The sequence below is a fragment of the Delphinapterus leucas genome, chromosome 2, assembly GCF_059928025.1.
Source record: "Delphinapterus leucas isolate spDelLeu-1000000601 "Yukka" chromosome 2, BTC_Dleu_Yukka2, whole genome shotgun sequence".
NCBI lineage: Eukaryota > Metazoa > Chordata > Mammalia > Artiodactyla > Monodontidae > Delphinapterus > Delphinapterus leucas.
This window is the reverse complement of record NC_143130.1, coordinates 115,059,365-115,073,421: the sequence shown is the minus strand read 5'-3', so window position 1 is coordinate 115,073,421 and position 14,057 is coordinate 115,059,365. Positions and strand designations below refer to the sequence as shown.

At 37.7% G+C, this 14,057-nt stretch overlaps 1 protein-coding gene across 3 annotated transcripts in view; it reads right to left on the bottom strand.

Moving 5' to 3' along the window:
- The window catches only part of NUBPL (NUBP iron-sulfur cluster assembly factor, mitochondrial), a 329,067-nt gene that overhangs the window by 219,521 nt on the left and 95,489 nt on the right, over window positions 1-14,057 (bottom strand). For all 3 annotated transcript variants that reach the window (XM_089907582.1, XM_089907581.1, XM_022553631.3), the window contains exons 5-6: window positions 4,524-4,563; window positions 4,347-4,437 (exon numbers count right to left, since the gene is read on the bottom strand). In XM_089907582.1, the coding sequence (XP_089763708.1) occupies window positions 4,347-4,437; window positions 4,524-4,563 (131 nt within the window). The remainder of the gene's footprint in view (window positions 1-4,346; window positions 4,438-4,523; window positions 4,564-14,057) is intronic.

The following is a 14,057-nucleotide window of genomic DNA, read 5'->3' as shown; positions in this document are numbered from 1 at the left end:
AGAAAAAGTACTAAGCATTAAGAAAAAAAAAAATTGGAGGGGGGGGATAAATTGGGTTTCACGAAAATTTAAAACTTCAGCTCATCACAAGGCAAGCCACAGACTGGGAGAAATATTCCCAATACATGTACCTGACAATGGACTCATAACCAGAATATATTAAAACTCTTCCAACTCAATTACAAGAAGAAAAATGAGCCAAAAAAAAAAAAAGAGTGAAAGACTTGAACATACACTTCATGAAAGAAGATACAGCACATGAAAAGGGGCTTAAAATCACTGACCATAAGGGAAGCACAAATTAAAACCATCAGAAGATATCATTTTATACCCACCAGTGAACAGAATGACCACACCAAACATTGACAAAGATGTGAAACAACTGGAACTCTTATGAACACCTGTACAAGTATTTATAGCAGCATTATTCATAATGGTCCAAAACTGGAGACTACCTAAACGTCTATCAACAGAAGAACAGCTAAAACAATATTAGGTTATATTCATGCAAAGGAATACTACTCAGCAATAAAAAGGACTCAGCTACTGATACATGCAACAAGGATGACTTCAAAAGCATTAGACTAAGAAAGAGAAACCAGATACAAAAGGCTCTATACTATAAGGTTCCCTTTATATGAAGTATAAGAACATGTAAAACTCATTTATGTAAAACTCATTTATGGTGACAGAAATCACAACAATCATGGCCTATGGGTGTGGGACTGACTACAAGAGAGTCCAAGGAAACTTTCTAGGGGCATGGAAATGTCCTCTATCTTGATTGGGGTATGGTTACACAGTCATATATGTTTATCAAAAATCACTGAACTCCACATATAAGATCTGTGAATCCTATTATATGTATAAGTTTAACTCAATAAATTAAAAGAAAGAGGGAAAAAAACTTTAAAAAAGATTCCAGTTCAAGGTGGCAGACCTACCACAAGTATTTATCATCTCCCCACAAGATAGTAACTGGGAAGGGACAGGAGAAGAGCTTCTGGAACATTGGTATTCCATTTATCTTGTCCTGAATGCTGAGTATGAAGGTGTTTTCACTTTGGGATAATCCATCTTTCTGGACACTTATGATCTGTACCTTCTTCTACCTACTACATATGTGTTATATTCAGTTTTTTTAATCAGCCAATGAACCAGGTACCCTCCACAATCCACTGCTATATAGAGCATCTATCCAGCTACTATATTTTCACAAAGGATGTTAAATTTACCAAATGCTGGTCTGCTTTCTATAGCAAAACAAAAACTAAAACAAAACACTCCTTAATTAATAGCTCAGATGATTAGCACTGGTCACGGTATGATCCAAAAATATCAGCTTTCAGCTCCTATTAAAATGTCCAGATGACAGAAGCAACTTTACAAAAGGCTGTATGGCAAACATGCAGGCCAATATCCTAATATCCTAGAGGATACTCTAGGTATCCTCTAAGTATCCCAATAAAATAAGTAATGGATTCATTTTCTCGCCCCTGATATTCATTCTGATATTTTGTAGTATGTTTGCTAAAAATGTATCTTCAGCACTTGTCAGAATAAACTGTAACTTTTATATGATTTATGTGCCAGCAAGTCAAATCGCCACATCTCCAATAGGTCCTCTGCCAAACTACCAAATTCCCTAAATATATATATATATATTTTGTGTGTGTGTGTGTGGTACGCGGGCCTCTCACTGTTGTGGCCTCTCCCGTTGCGGAGCACAGGCTCCGGACGCGCAGGCTCAGTGGCCATGGCTCACGGGCCCAGCCGCTCCGCGGCATGTGGGATCTTCCCGGACCAGGGCACGAACCCGTGTCCCCTGCATCGGCAGGCAGACTCTCAACCACTGCGCCACCAGGGAAGCCCTCTAAATATTTTTTAAGCTAAGCATTTAATAAATGTTAAAAGAATAATGAATTAAATCAGATGACTGAAGTGCTGAGAGCCTGGCTAAACTCAGAAATCAAAAATGTATGATGCCAGCAATTAACACAAGTATTCTACATTCTCCAACAGTATTCAGCAGTAGATACAAAAGGCTGGGTTATGGTGGGACACTGAGAATACAGAATTGGCATCCTGCCTCCTCTCCCCTTCCCCAACACCCCACAAAATAAAAAAATAATATACTTCTGGTTCCTTCAGACTTTTGATCTTCTCACCTCTGGTCTCAAAAAGTTTTCTTTGTTTATAAAAGCAGGTACTAAATCTAAGTCTGAGCTTCAGGTGCAGTCTTTCTGCAGCCTAATTATTTGAACTGTCAGGTTTAATCTCATTCTGTGGGAAACTCCCTTTGCCCCTCTCCTGAGGGCAGTTACACACTTGCTCTCTCTCTTCCAGGCTCAGGGGCTCATTTGCAGATGCTTTTGTCACCTGTTGGAATCTGAGATTTAAAAGGATCCCTGAGATTTAAAAAGGACAGAAAAGAGAGAACTTGCTCACCCCTTGCTGGGCATGGGCTATGGGGATTCTACATCTCTGAGCTAGGAACACCAACCCTTGGCCTGGACTTCTGTGTCTCTTCTCACTGACTTGGATCTCTAAGTGTCTGATCACTGTGGAAAGCGGAAGTACTTCCATCTTCTTGTGGCCATCCATAAAGACTTAGGAGGAATTCTGAATCATTTCCTGTTGAGAATTCTAACACTAACATAGGAGGCAGGAAATATTGTCAATGAGAAAATGTTGCCTGCCATATCAGTAAACAAGGATGTTGCAGCCATCAAGCCATCACATTACCGCCTCCCTGAGCCCTGAGGGAACTCAGGATAGAAACAGAATGCCCCCCATCTAGCAGTCAGCTGCTGCAGCCACCCCTGATGGTGCACCCTGAGGAAACTCAGAATGAGAAAGCACAGGATACTGGCCCCAGATAACTGAGGGCCCCAGATATCAAAGGAATGATTTCAATGAGCCCAAACTCTTGTATCCTCCCATACATAGACAAGTGCTAAATTCCTTAACTTGAGATATGTAATTTTCTTAAATTGACAGTAATCTTTTGATGTTCTGACTACCTGTCTTTGCTGCAAAAACTCTTATATATCCTGGCCCCTCCCTTACCTCTTCGAAGCAGTCCCTTAGAGTTACCTGAGAGACTGCATCCTGGGATGAAGTCCTCAGTTTTGTTCGCCAAATAAAACATAATTCTCAACTTACAGGTTGCACAATTTTTTCAGTTGACAATATTAAAATCAAAATTCTCCTTCTGGTGTTTCCAAATTTCCATTGACTCTAACTTTAATTATAAACTGAATAAATATTGTTTTAGAATTTCCTTAAAGAAAAAAAAATCCTGGCTTAATCCACAGAAATAAAGGTCAAGATCACAAAGGAACTGGAATGGATGGGGTCAGGAGTATAACTGAAATAACCAACTATGGGATCTGAGTGTGAAAGAGGAAGAAATGCAGCCAAGAGACTTAAATGTGCTGAGAAGATAGGAGGATTCTGGGACCAAAGATCAAAGAGCACATTTATCAGAACTCAAGCAGCAGAAAAAAGACAAGATGTTACAATGAAAAAAGAAGAGTTTCAGAGTTCAAGACATATTATATCTACTTACTTTCACAACTGGAAATGAATATAGGAATATGTGTGATTAGAACTGCCAGCCTATGGCATGGTGCCTGACCCAAAGTAAAACATGAATAAATAAGGCGTAATTGTTATAAGTCAGTGGAGAAAATCCAAAGTACTCATAATATTTACCTAGAACACAATTAACTATAAATTCACAGTTACTAAGAAAAAATAAAATTTATTCCTATAAATAACATAGAGCTCATCTGATATTTTTAGATTATCCAATCAACTGTTCTTTGCCTTAAGGACAAATTCAAGTTGATTGGACAGATACTATATAAATAAATATGTAGCCATATGTACTCAGAGTAAAATAAAACTTCATTTTGTTATGAAGCAATTTTAATCATAAGCACTGTGGTTTACAGAATTTTTTCTACATCTAAGGAATTTCTACACTGCCCTTATAACTCAATATTGGCCACTACGAAATTAACCATAAATCTAAAGAAGGCAGATTACTTATAAAATAAATTTCCTTGCCTTGATGTAGACTCAACAGAGTCTGAACAGAAAAACAGAATAATATAAAATAAGACATTAGATTTTAGTACTAATAAGCAACAGGAAAGATTCAATCATGTGACAGTGAAAGTTGGTCTTGGCGCCACACACCTCATTATAAATTCAGTATATTGACTGGGTTCTTTTGCAAAACATCTCAAACCTGACTGCAAATTTTAACGACTCTCCAATCAGAAAATATTAACCACAGTGTGCCGATAATAAAATGATGCTTAATGCAATTTTCTTACCTGCCTCAACAGTTTCTCAATGGCTGACATTACCATAAGGCCTCTCCAAACAATGGGTGCAGTCTCTTCAATCAGGAAGCCCATGGACATACTGCAATGGGAAACCAAAAATACAACTAATTTATATAAGTTAATGTTATTCTGAAAAGTAACATAAAGTAAAAAAGATATGCTCACCAAGCAATACCATAATTCAAAAGAGGCCGCATTAAGTTACCTGAAATAAGAAAAAAAAAATCTTTTAGAAGAATATCATTAAACATAAACATATTGCCTGTTTTCTTATCAAAGAGTGTCAAATTAAAAATATAAATAAGCTACTCATATTGCTAGTCTTTCACTTCCAACTAATTCACCTCAATTTGCAACAGTTTAAACATTATACCAAGCATACAACTAATACACCCAATGGGTGCAACATCTAAAAAAAGATGGGATATAGTTTTATTAAGAAACACTTCATCTACTATTTTCAAATGTTCTAAAAAATAACCTCAATAAGTAATTTTGTCCACCAGGTTTATTCATATATATCAATCAATAAATTATATACATATGCTTATCTAGTATGTGTATACATGTATATTTGCAAACACAAACACACAGTTATTTCTTTTCTTTACTTGAAATTTTTGAAAAGTATAAGAATCCATAAAAAGTAACAAACTCTATTTTGTATTTCAACATAATAAAAGCCAAATGTGAAAAACCCACAGCAAGCATCATACTCAATAGTAAAAGACTGAACGTTTTTCCTCTAGGATCAGGAACAAGATAAGGATGCCCACTTTTGCCACTTTTATTCAACATAATACTGAAAGTTATAGCCAGAGCAATGAGGCAAGAAAAAGAAATAAACAGCATCCAAATTGGAAAGGAAGAAGTAAAGTTTTCTCTTTTCACAGATGTTATGATCTTATATATAAAACCCTGAAGGTTCCACAAAAAACTATTAGAGCTAATAAATAAATCTGGTAAAGTAGAGGATACAAAGCCAAAATACAAAAATCAGTTCATTTCTATATACTAACAATGAACAATCTGAAAAGGAAATTATGAAAATCCCATTTATAACAGCATCAAAAAGAATAAATACTTTGGAATTTACTTAAGGAGGTAAAAGACTTGCAAAATGCAAACTACAAAACACTGCTGAAAGAAATTAAAGAAGACATAAACAAATGAAAACATATGCCATGTTCATTAACTGGAAAACTTAATATTAAGATGTCAATACTACCCAAAGCCACCTACAGATTCAATGCAATCCCTATCAAAATCCCTATCAAGGTAATATTTCTTGCAGAAATAAAAAACCCATCCTAAAATTCATATGGTATCTCAAAGGATCCCAAATATGCAAATCAATCTTGAAAGAGAAGAACACAGCTTGAGGACTCATACTTCCTTATTTCAAAGCTTACTACAAAGCTACAGCAATCAAAACAATGTGGTACTGGCATAAAGGCAGACATATAGACCAATGAAACAGAATAGAGAGACCAGAAATAAACCCTCACATACACAGTCAAACGATTTTTTCACAGAGAGGCCAAGATCATTCACTGGGGGGAAAGCTGGGAAAACTGTATATCCACATGCAAAAGAATGAAGTTGGACCCTTACTTAACACCACAGACAAAAAATTAACTCAAAATGGATCAAAGGCCTAAATGTAACAGCTAAAACTATAAAGCTCTTAGAAGAAAACATAGGGCAAGAGCTTCATGTCATTGGATTTGGCAAGCATTTCTTGGATACACACCAAAGACATAGGCAACAAAAGCAACAATAGACAAATTGGAGTTCATGAAAGGTTTTAAACGTTGTGCATCAGGAGATAATATCAACAGAGTGAAAAGGCAACCCAAAGAATGGGAGAAAATATTTGTAAATCATATATCTTATAGAGATTAATACCCAGAATAGAATATAGAGAGAACTCTTAAAACTCAACAACAACAACAAAATTCAAAACTGGGCAAAGGAAGTGAATAGACATTTCTCCAAGGAAGATATACAAATGGCCAATAAGCACATGAAAAAATGTTCAACATCAATGATCATTAAGGAAATGTGAATCAAAATTACAATGTGAGGCCACCTCACACTATTAGGATGGCTGCCATAAAAAAAAAAAAAAACCACAGGAAATAACAACAGTTGGCAAGAATAGAGACAAATGGCAACCCTTGTGCACTGTTCATGGGAATGTAAAATGGAAATGTTATGGAAAATAATATGAGTTCCTCAAAAAATTAAAAATAGAATTACCATACAATCCAGCAATTCCACTTCTTGGTGGAATTGAAAGCAGGGATGAAAAAAGGATTGAAGGGTATCAGTGTCTTGAAGAGATATTTGTACACTCATGTTCACAGCAGCATTACTCACAATACCTAAAATGTGGAAACAACCCAAGGGTCCTTTAATGAATGAATGGATAAGCTAAACGTGGTATAGATATGCAATGGAATATCATTCAGCCTTAAAAAGGAAGAAAATTCTGACATATGCTACAACATGGATGAACCACGAGAACACTGCTAAGTAAAATAAGTCAGACACAAAAAGAGAAATACTGTATGATCCCCTTATATGAGATACTGAAAGTAGTCGAAATGATAGAGACAGAAAGTAGAATGGTGGTTGCCAGAGGCAGGGGAAAGTAGCAATGGAGAGCTATTGTTTAATGGATAGGGTGTTTTGGTTTTACAAGATGAAAAGAAGTATGGAGGTAGATAGGTTTTATCATATGTTCTTTAGGTTCTTTCTCTTTAAAGAGACTGAAATTTAAAATTATGATAAAGAATACAGGCATGGTTTATATAAGAAATCCATTACTGAACTCTACTCACTGGATTCCCTACACACACAAAAAGCTATGGCCCTTCATTAAAAGATTGATGAATAAGTATGCATTTTTAGGTTCCAAGCTAAAATAAAATGTTTAAGTATATACTTTTTAATTGTTTCCCTCTTTAACTTCTGACTAAACTAACAAGCTCAATCTCCCTCATAGATAATTTGATAGCAATATCCTTTTCCATGTAACTAACTTTGTCAATTCTTTCCAAAGCATCCAAGTTAAATTTACAGAGAAATAACTTTCCTCCATTGGGCTCTGCACAATTTTCTACTTTCCATTTTCTCCAATAACAAATGCATACCAATTAAAAAGTCAAGTAGTGCTATAAAAATTATTACCAAATGTCAATAATCCCCCAGCACTGTCACATTTCTTACTCCCCAGAGCCAACAACTATTAGTTGATTTCTTTAACTTCTTATGATGAATTAATCTTAGGCTTACAGAAAGTTGCAAGTATAGCCAGAGTCCTCATATACCCTTCACCTAGCTCTCCCTAATGTTAATATTTTATATAACCATAGTACAATTATCACAACCAGGAAATTAATGTTGATACAATTAGCTAATCTACCAAACCAAGAGTTTGACAATTTTTAGTTATCTCATGACATATTATTTAGCTCTTTTTCACAAACACAGGCATACTTTTTATGCACCCATCTTCCCAATGCAATTATATCACCATTTTTATTAGACATCATGTAAATGTTATTAATAGGTGAGCAATATAGCACACAATACTATTTTTCCTTTCTCTCCCTGAACTGATAAGAAGATCTTTGCACAGCATGTGTGTATGTGTTTCCTTCATTTTCTATGTATTTATTAGCAAATTCTTCCTATTTTCTAGTTGTGCAAATATCAAATACATTAATCAAATGCACTAGGCATTTGACTTCATCATCTTGAACAAGGCTCTGCTGTTCTGTCCCTTTATAATGTCTTTTGAATAACAGAAGTTTTTACTTTTTATGTAATCAAATTAATCAGTTTTTTCCTTTATGGTCTATCCTTATTGGGTCTTGTTTAAGAAAGCCTTTACTAATACAGTCATTGAGATCTTATCTTATATTGTCTTCTAAACCTTCATAGTTTTGCATTTTACATCTAAGTCCTTAAACCATCTGAAATTAATTTGTGTGTGTAGTGTGAGGATCCACTACTTTATTTGCACGTGGATAATAAATTGTCCTACCATCAATAGTCTGCAATGCTAGCCTTGTCATAAATCAGATTTCCATATATATATAAGTCTGTTTCTGGACTATCTATTTGATTCTACTAGTTTATCTGTCTATCCTTGAGCCAATACCAAACAGGGGGCATATACTGCAGTTTTATAATAAGTCCCCGTATCTGGCAGCGCAAGTCCCCTGTGTTTTCTCTCTCTTCAAGAGTGTCTTACCTATTCACAGGCCCTTTGCTCACCTTTATAATTTGTATATTCAACTTGGTCATCAATTTCGACAAGTGGACTTCTGACTGGATTTGCAAGACTATTAGAAGGAACTGAGATTTTTAAAAAATTCAGTCTTCCTCTCCATGAACATCATTTGTTTTCCAATTATTGACATTTTGAAAATCTTTCAATAAAATTTTAGAATTCTTTTCCTCTTGAAAATTGTACATTTTCTTTGTTAGGTTTGTTCCCAGGTACCCTGTATTTCTGAAGCTATTTGTATCTTTTTTTATGATCTATATGAAGTTTATTATAAAATTATCATAAACATCAATCTATATTAAAATCTATAGTTGATATAAAATGTGATATCATCCAGTATACATTCACCAAGGATTTGGCAAAAAAATTATCAATGTTGATAAATAATAATAATAGCAACAATCAAGTCTGTCCTGATAGATTCTAAATTCTTCTTCAACTTTTTATTTTTTATTTCTTTTTGCGGTACACGGGCCTCTTACTGCTGTGGCCTCTTCCATTACGGAGCACAGGCTCCGGACGCGCAGGCTCAGCGGCCATGGCTCACGGGCCCAGCCGCTCCGCGGCACGTGGGATCCTCCTGGACCGGGGCACGAACCCGTGTCCCCTGCATCGGCAGGCGGACTCTCAACCACTGCGCCACCAGGGAAGCCCTTCTTCCACTTTTTAAACCCAAGGATATTCTTCAAAGTTTACACCATATTACTCTTGCCCCATATTGGTATACAACAAAATTCCAATTCATGAGAGTATTCATTCACACACTCATTAGACAAAAATTTACTTTATGACCCCTAGGTGCTAAAGACTGGGATAGGCCCTGGTAAAACGTCAGTGAATGTCAGAGATATGGTCTGATGGAGCTTAAACTCCAGCAGACAGGAGAGATAGTGGTCTTAAAAAGGCTTATTCTGTCTGCATAGCCTATGAATGAAAATATTTTTAACACCTTTATTGGAGTATAATTGCTTTACATTGTTGTGTTAGTTGCTGCTGTATGACAAAGTGAATCACCTATACATATACATATATCCCCATATCCAATCCCTCTTGCGTCTCCCTCCCACACTCCCTATCCTACCCCTATAGGTGGTCAGAAAGCCCTGAGCTGACCTCCCTGTGCTATGCAGATCCTTCCCACTAGCTATCTACTTTACATTTGGTAGTGTATGTATATCAATGATACTCTCTCACTTCGTCCTAGCTTACCATTCCCCAACCCCATGTCCTTAAGTCCATACTCTACATCTGCGTCTTTATTACTGTCCTGCCCCTGGGTTCATCAGAACCACGTTTTTTTTTTTTTTTAGATTCCATATATATGTGTTAGCATACGGTATTTGTTGTTCTGACTTGCTTCACTCTGTACAAAAAACTCTAGGACCATCCACCTAACTACAAATAACAATTTCGTTTCCTTTTATGGCTGAGTAATATTCCATTGTGCATATGTGCCACATCTTCTTTATCCATTCATTTGTCAATGGACACTTAGGTTGCTTCCATGTCCTGGCTATTGTAAATTGTGCTGCAATGAACATTGTGGTACATGACTCTTTTTGAATTCTGGTCTTCTCAAGGTATATGCCCAATACTGGGATTGCTGGGTCATTGGGTAGTTATATTTTTAGTTTTTTAAGGCACCTCCATACTGTTCTCCATAATGGCTGTATCAACTTACATTCCACCAACAGTGCAAGAGGGTTCCCTTTTCTCCACACCCTCTCCAGCATTTTTGGTATATTTTTGATGATACCCATTCTGACTGGTGTGAGATAATACCTCATTGTTGTTTTGGTTTGCGTTTCTCTAATGATTAGTGATGTTGAGCATCCTTTCATGTGTTTGTTGATAATGTGTATATCTTCTTTGGAGAAATGTCTATTTAGGTCTTCTGCCCATTATTTGATAGGGCTGTTTGTTTTTTTCATATTCAGCTGCATGAACTGCTTGAATATTTTGGAGATTAATCCTTTGTCAGTTGCTTAGTTTGCAAATATTTTCTCCCATTCTGAGGGCTGTCTTTTTATCTTGTTTGTGGTCTCCTTTGCTGTGCAAAAGCTTTAAAGTTTCATTAGGTCCCATTTATTTGTTTTTATTTCCATTTCTCTAGGAGATGGGTCAAAAAGGATCTTGCTGTGATATATGTCATAGAGTGTTCTGCCAATGCTTTCCTCTAAGACTGGTATAGTATCTGGCCTTACATTTAGGCCTTTAATCCATTTTGAGTTTATTTTTGTGTATGGTGTTAGGGAGTGTTCTAATTTCATCCTTTTACATGTAGCTGTCCAGTTTTCCTGGCACCACTTATAGAAAAGGCTGTCTTTACTCCATTGTATATTCTTGCCTCCTTTATCAAAGATAAGGTAACCATAGATGTGTAGGTTTATCTCTGGGCTTTCTATCCTCTTCCATTGATCTATATTTCTGTTTCAGGGCCAGTACCATACTGTCTTGATTACTGTACCTTTATAGTATAGTCTGAAGTCCAGGAGCCTGATTCCTCCAGCTACGTTTTTCGTTCTCAAGATTGCTTTGGCTATTTGGAGTCTCTTGTGTTTCCATACAAATTGTGAAATTTTTTGTTCTAGTTCTGTGAAAAATGGCATTGGTAGTTTGATAGGGATTGCATTGAATCTGTAGATTGCTTTGGGTAGAAGAGTCATTTATACAATGTTGACTCTGCCAATCTAAGAACATGGTATATGTCTCCATCTATTAGTATCATCTTTAATTTCTTTCATCAGTGTCTTACAATTTTCTCAATACAGCTCTTTTGTCTCCTTAGGTACGTTTAGTCCTAGGTATTTTATTCCTTTTGTTGCAATGGTAAATGGGAGTGTTTTTTTAATTTCTCTTTCAGATTTTTCATCATTAGTGTATAGGAAGGCAAGAGATTTCTGTGCATTAATTTTGTATCCTGCTATTTTCCCAAATTCATTGATTACCTCAAATAGTTTTCTGGTGGCATCTTTAGGATTCTCTATGTATACTATCATGTCACCTGAAGACAGTGACAGCTTCACTTCTTCTTTTCCAATTTGGATTCCTTTTATTTCTTTTTCATCTCTGATTGCTGTGGCTAAAACTTCCAAAACTAGGTTGAATAATAGTGGTGAGAGTGGGCAACCTTGTCTTGTTCCTGATCTTAGTGGAAATGATTTCACTTTTTCACCACTGAGAATGTTGTTGGCTGTGGGTTTGTCATATATGGCCTTTATTATGTTGAGGTAAGTTCCCTCTATGCCTACTTTCTGCAGGGTTTTTGTCATAAATGGGTGTTAAATTTTGTCACAAGCTTTTTCTGCATCTATTGAGATGATTATATGGTTTTTATCCTTCCATTTGTTAATATGGTATATCACATTGATTGATTTCCATATATTGAAGAATCCTTGCACTCCTGGGATAAACCCCACTTGATCATGGTGTATGATTCTTTTAATGTGCTGTTGGATTCTGTTTGCTACTATTTTGTTGAGGATTTTTGCATCTATGTTCATCATGATAATGGCCTGTAGTTTTCTTTCTTTGTGACATCTTTGTCTGGTTTTGGTATCAGGGTGATAGTGGCCTCATAGGATGACTTTAGGAGTGTTCCTCCCTCTGCTATATTTTGGAGGAGTTTAAGAAGGATTGGTGTTAGCTCTTCTCTAAATGTTTGATAGAATTCGCCTGTGAAGCCATCTGATCCTGGGCTTTTGTTTGCTGAAGATTTTTAATCAGAGTTTCCGTTTCAGAGCTTGTGATTGGTCTGTTCATAATTTGTATTTCTTCCTAGTTCAGTCTTGGAGTGTTGTGCTTTTCTAAGAATTTGTCCATTTTATCCAGGTTGACCACTTTATTGGCATATACTTTCTTGTAGTAATCTCTCATGATCCTTTGTATTTCTGAAATGTCACTTGTTACTTCTCCTTTTTCATTTCTAATCCTGTTAATTTAAGTCTTCTCCCTTTTTTTCTTGATGAGTCTGGCTAACGGTTTATCAATTTTGTTTATCTTCTCAAAGAGGCAGCTTTTAGGGGGATTTGAGAAGATGGTGGAAGAGTAAGATGCAGAGATCACCTTCCTCCCCACAAATACATCAGAAATACATCTACACGTGGAACTGCTCCTATACAACACCCACTGAACACTGGCAGAAGACCTAAAACATCCCAAAAGGCAAGAAACTCCCCACATAGTTGGGTAGGGCAAAAGAAAAAAGAAAAAACAGAGACAAAAGAATAGTGATGGGACCTGCACCAGTGGGAGGGAGCCGTGAAGGAGGAAAGGTTTCCACACACTAGGAAGCCCCTTCGCGGGCGGAGACTGAGGGAGGCGGAGGGGGGAGCTCCGGGGCCACAGAGCAGAGCGCAGCAACAGGGGTGCAGAGGGCAAAGTGGAGAGATCCCCACACAGAGGAGCGGTGCTGGGCAGCACTCACCAGCCCAAGAGGCTTGTCTGCTCACCCACCGGGACGGGTTGGGGCTGGGAGCCGAGGCTTGGGCTTCTGTCGAATCGCAGGGAGAGGACTGAGGTTGGCAGCGTGAACACAGCCTGAAGGGGCTAGTGCGCCACGGCTAGCCGGGAGGGAGTCCAGGAAAAAGTCAGGACCTGCCAAAGAGGCAAGAGGCTTTTTCTTCCCTCTTTGTTTCCTGGTGCGCGAGAAGAGGTGATTAAGAGTGCTGCTTAAAGGAGCTCCAGAGACTGGCGCGAGCCACAGCTATCAGCGTGGATCCCAGAGACAGGCAGGAGACACTAAGGCTGCGGCTGCAGCCACCAAGATGCCTGTGTGCGAGCACAGGTCACTATCCACACCTCCCCTCCCGGGAGCCTGTGCATCCCTCTGCCAGGGTCCTGTGATCCAGGGACAACTTCCCCGGGAGAACGCACAGCGTGCCTCAGTTTGGTACAACATCACGCCAGCCTCTGCCGCCCCAGGCTCGCCCCGCATCTGCACCCCTCCCTCCCCCCTGCCTGAGTGAGCCAGAGCCCCAGAATCAGCTGTTCCTTGAACCCCGTCCTGTCTAAGTGAAGAACAGACGCCCTCAGGCGACCTACACGCAGAGGTGGGTCCAAATCCAAAGCTGAACCCCGGGAGCTGTGCGAAAAAAGAAAAGAAAGAGAAATTTCTCCCAGCAGCCTCAGAAGCAGCAGATTAAAGCTACACCATCAACTTGATGTACCTGCATCTGTGGAATACCTGAATAGAAAACAAATCATCCCAAACTGAGGAGGTGGACTTTGGAGGCAAGATATATTATTTTTCCCCCTTTTCCTCTTTTTGTGAGTGTGTATGTGTATGCTTCTGTGTAAGGTTTTGTCTATATAGCTTTGATTTCACCATTTGTCCTACGGTTCTGTCTGTCCGTTTTTTTTCCTTTACTTTTGAAAAATTTTTTTCTTAATAAGTATTT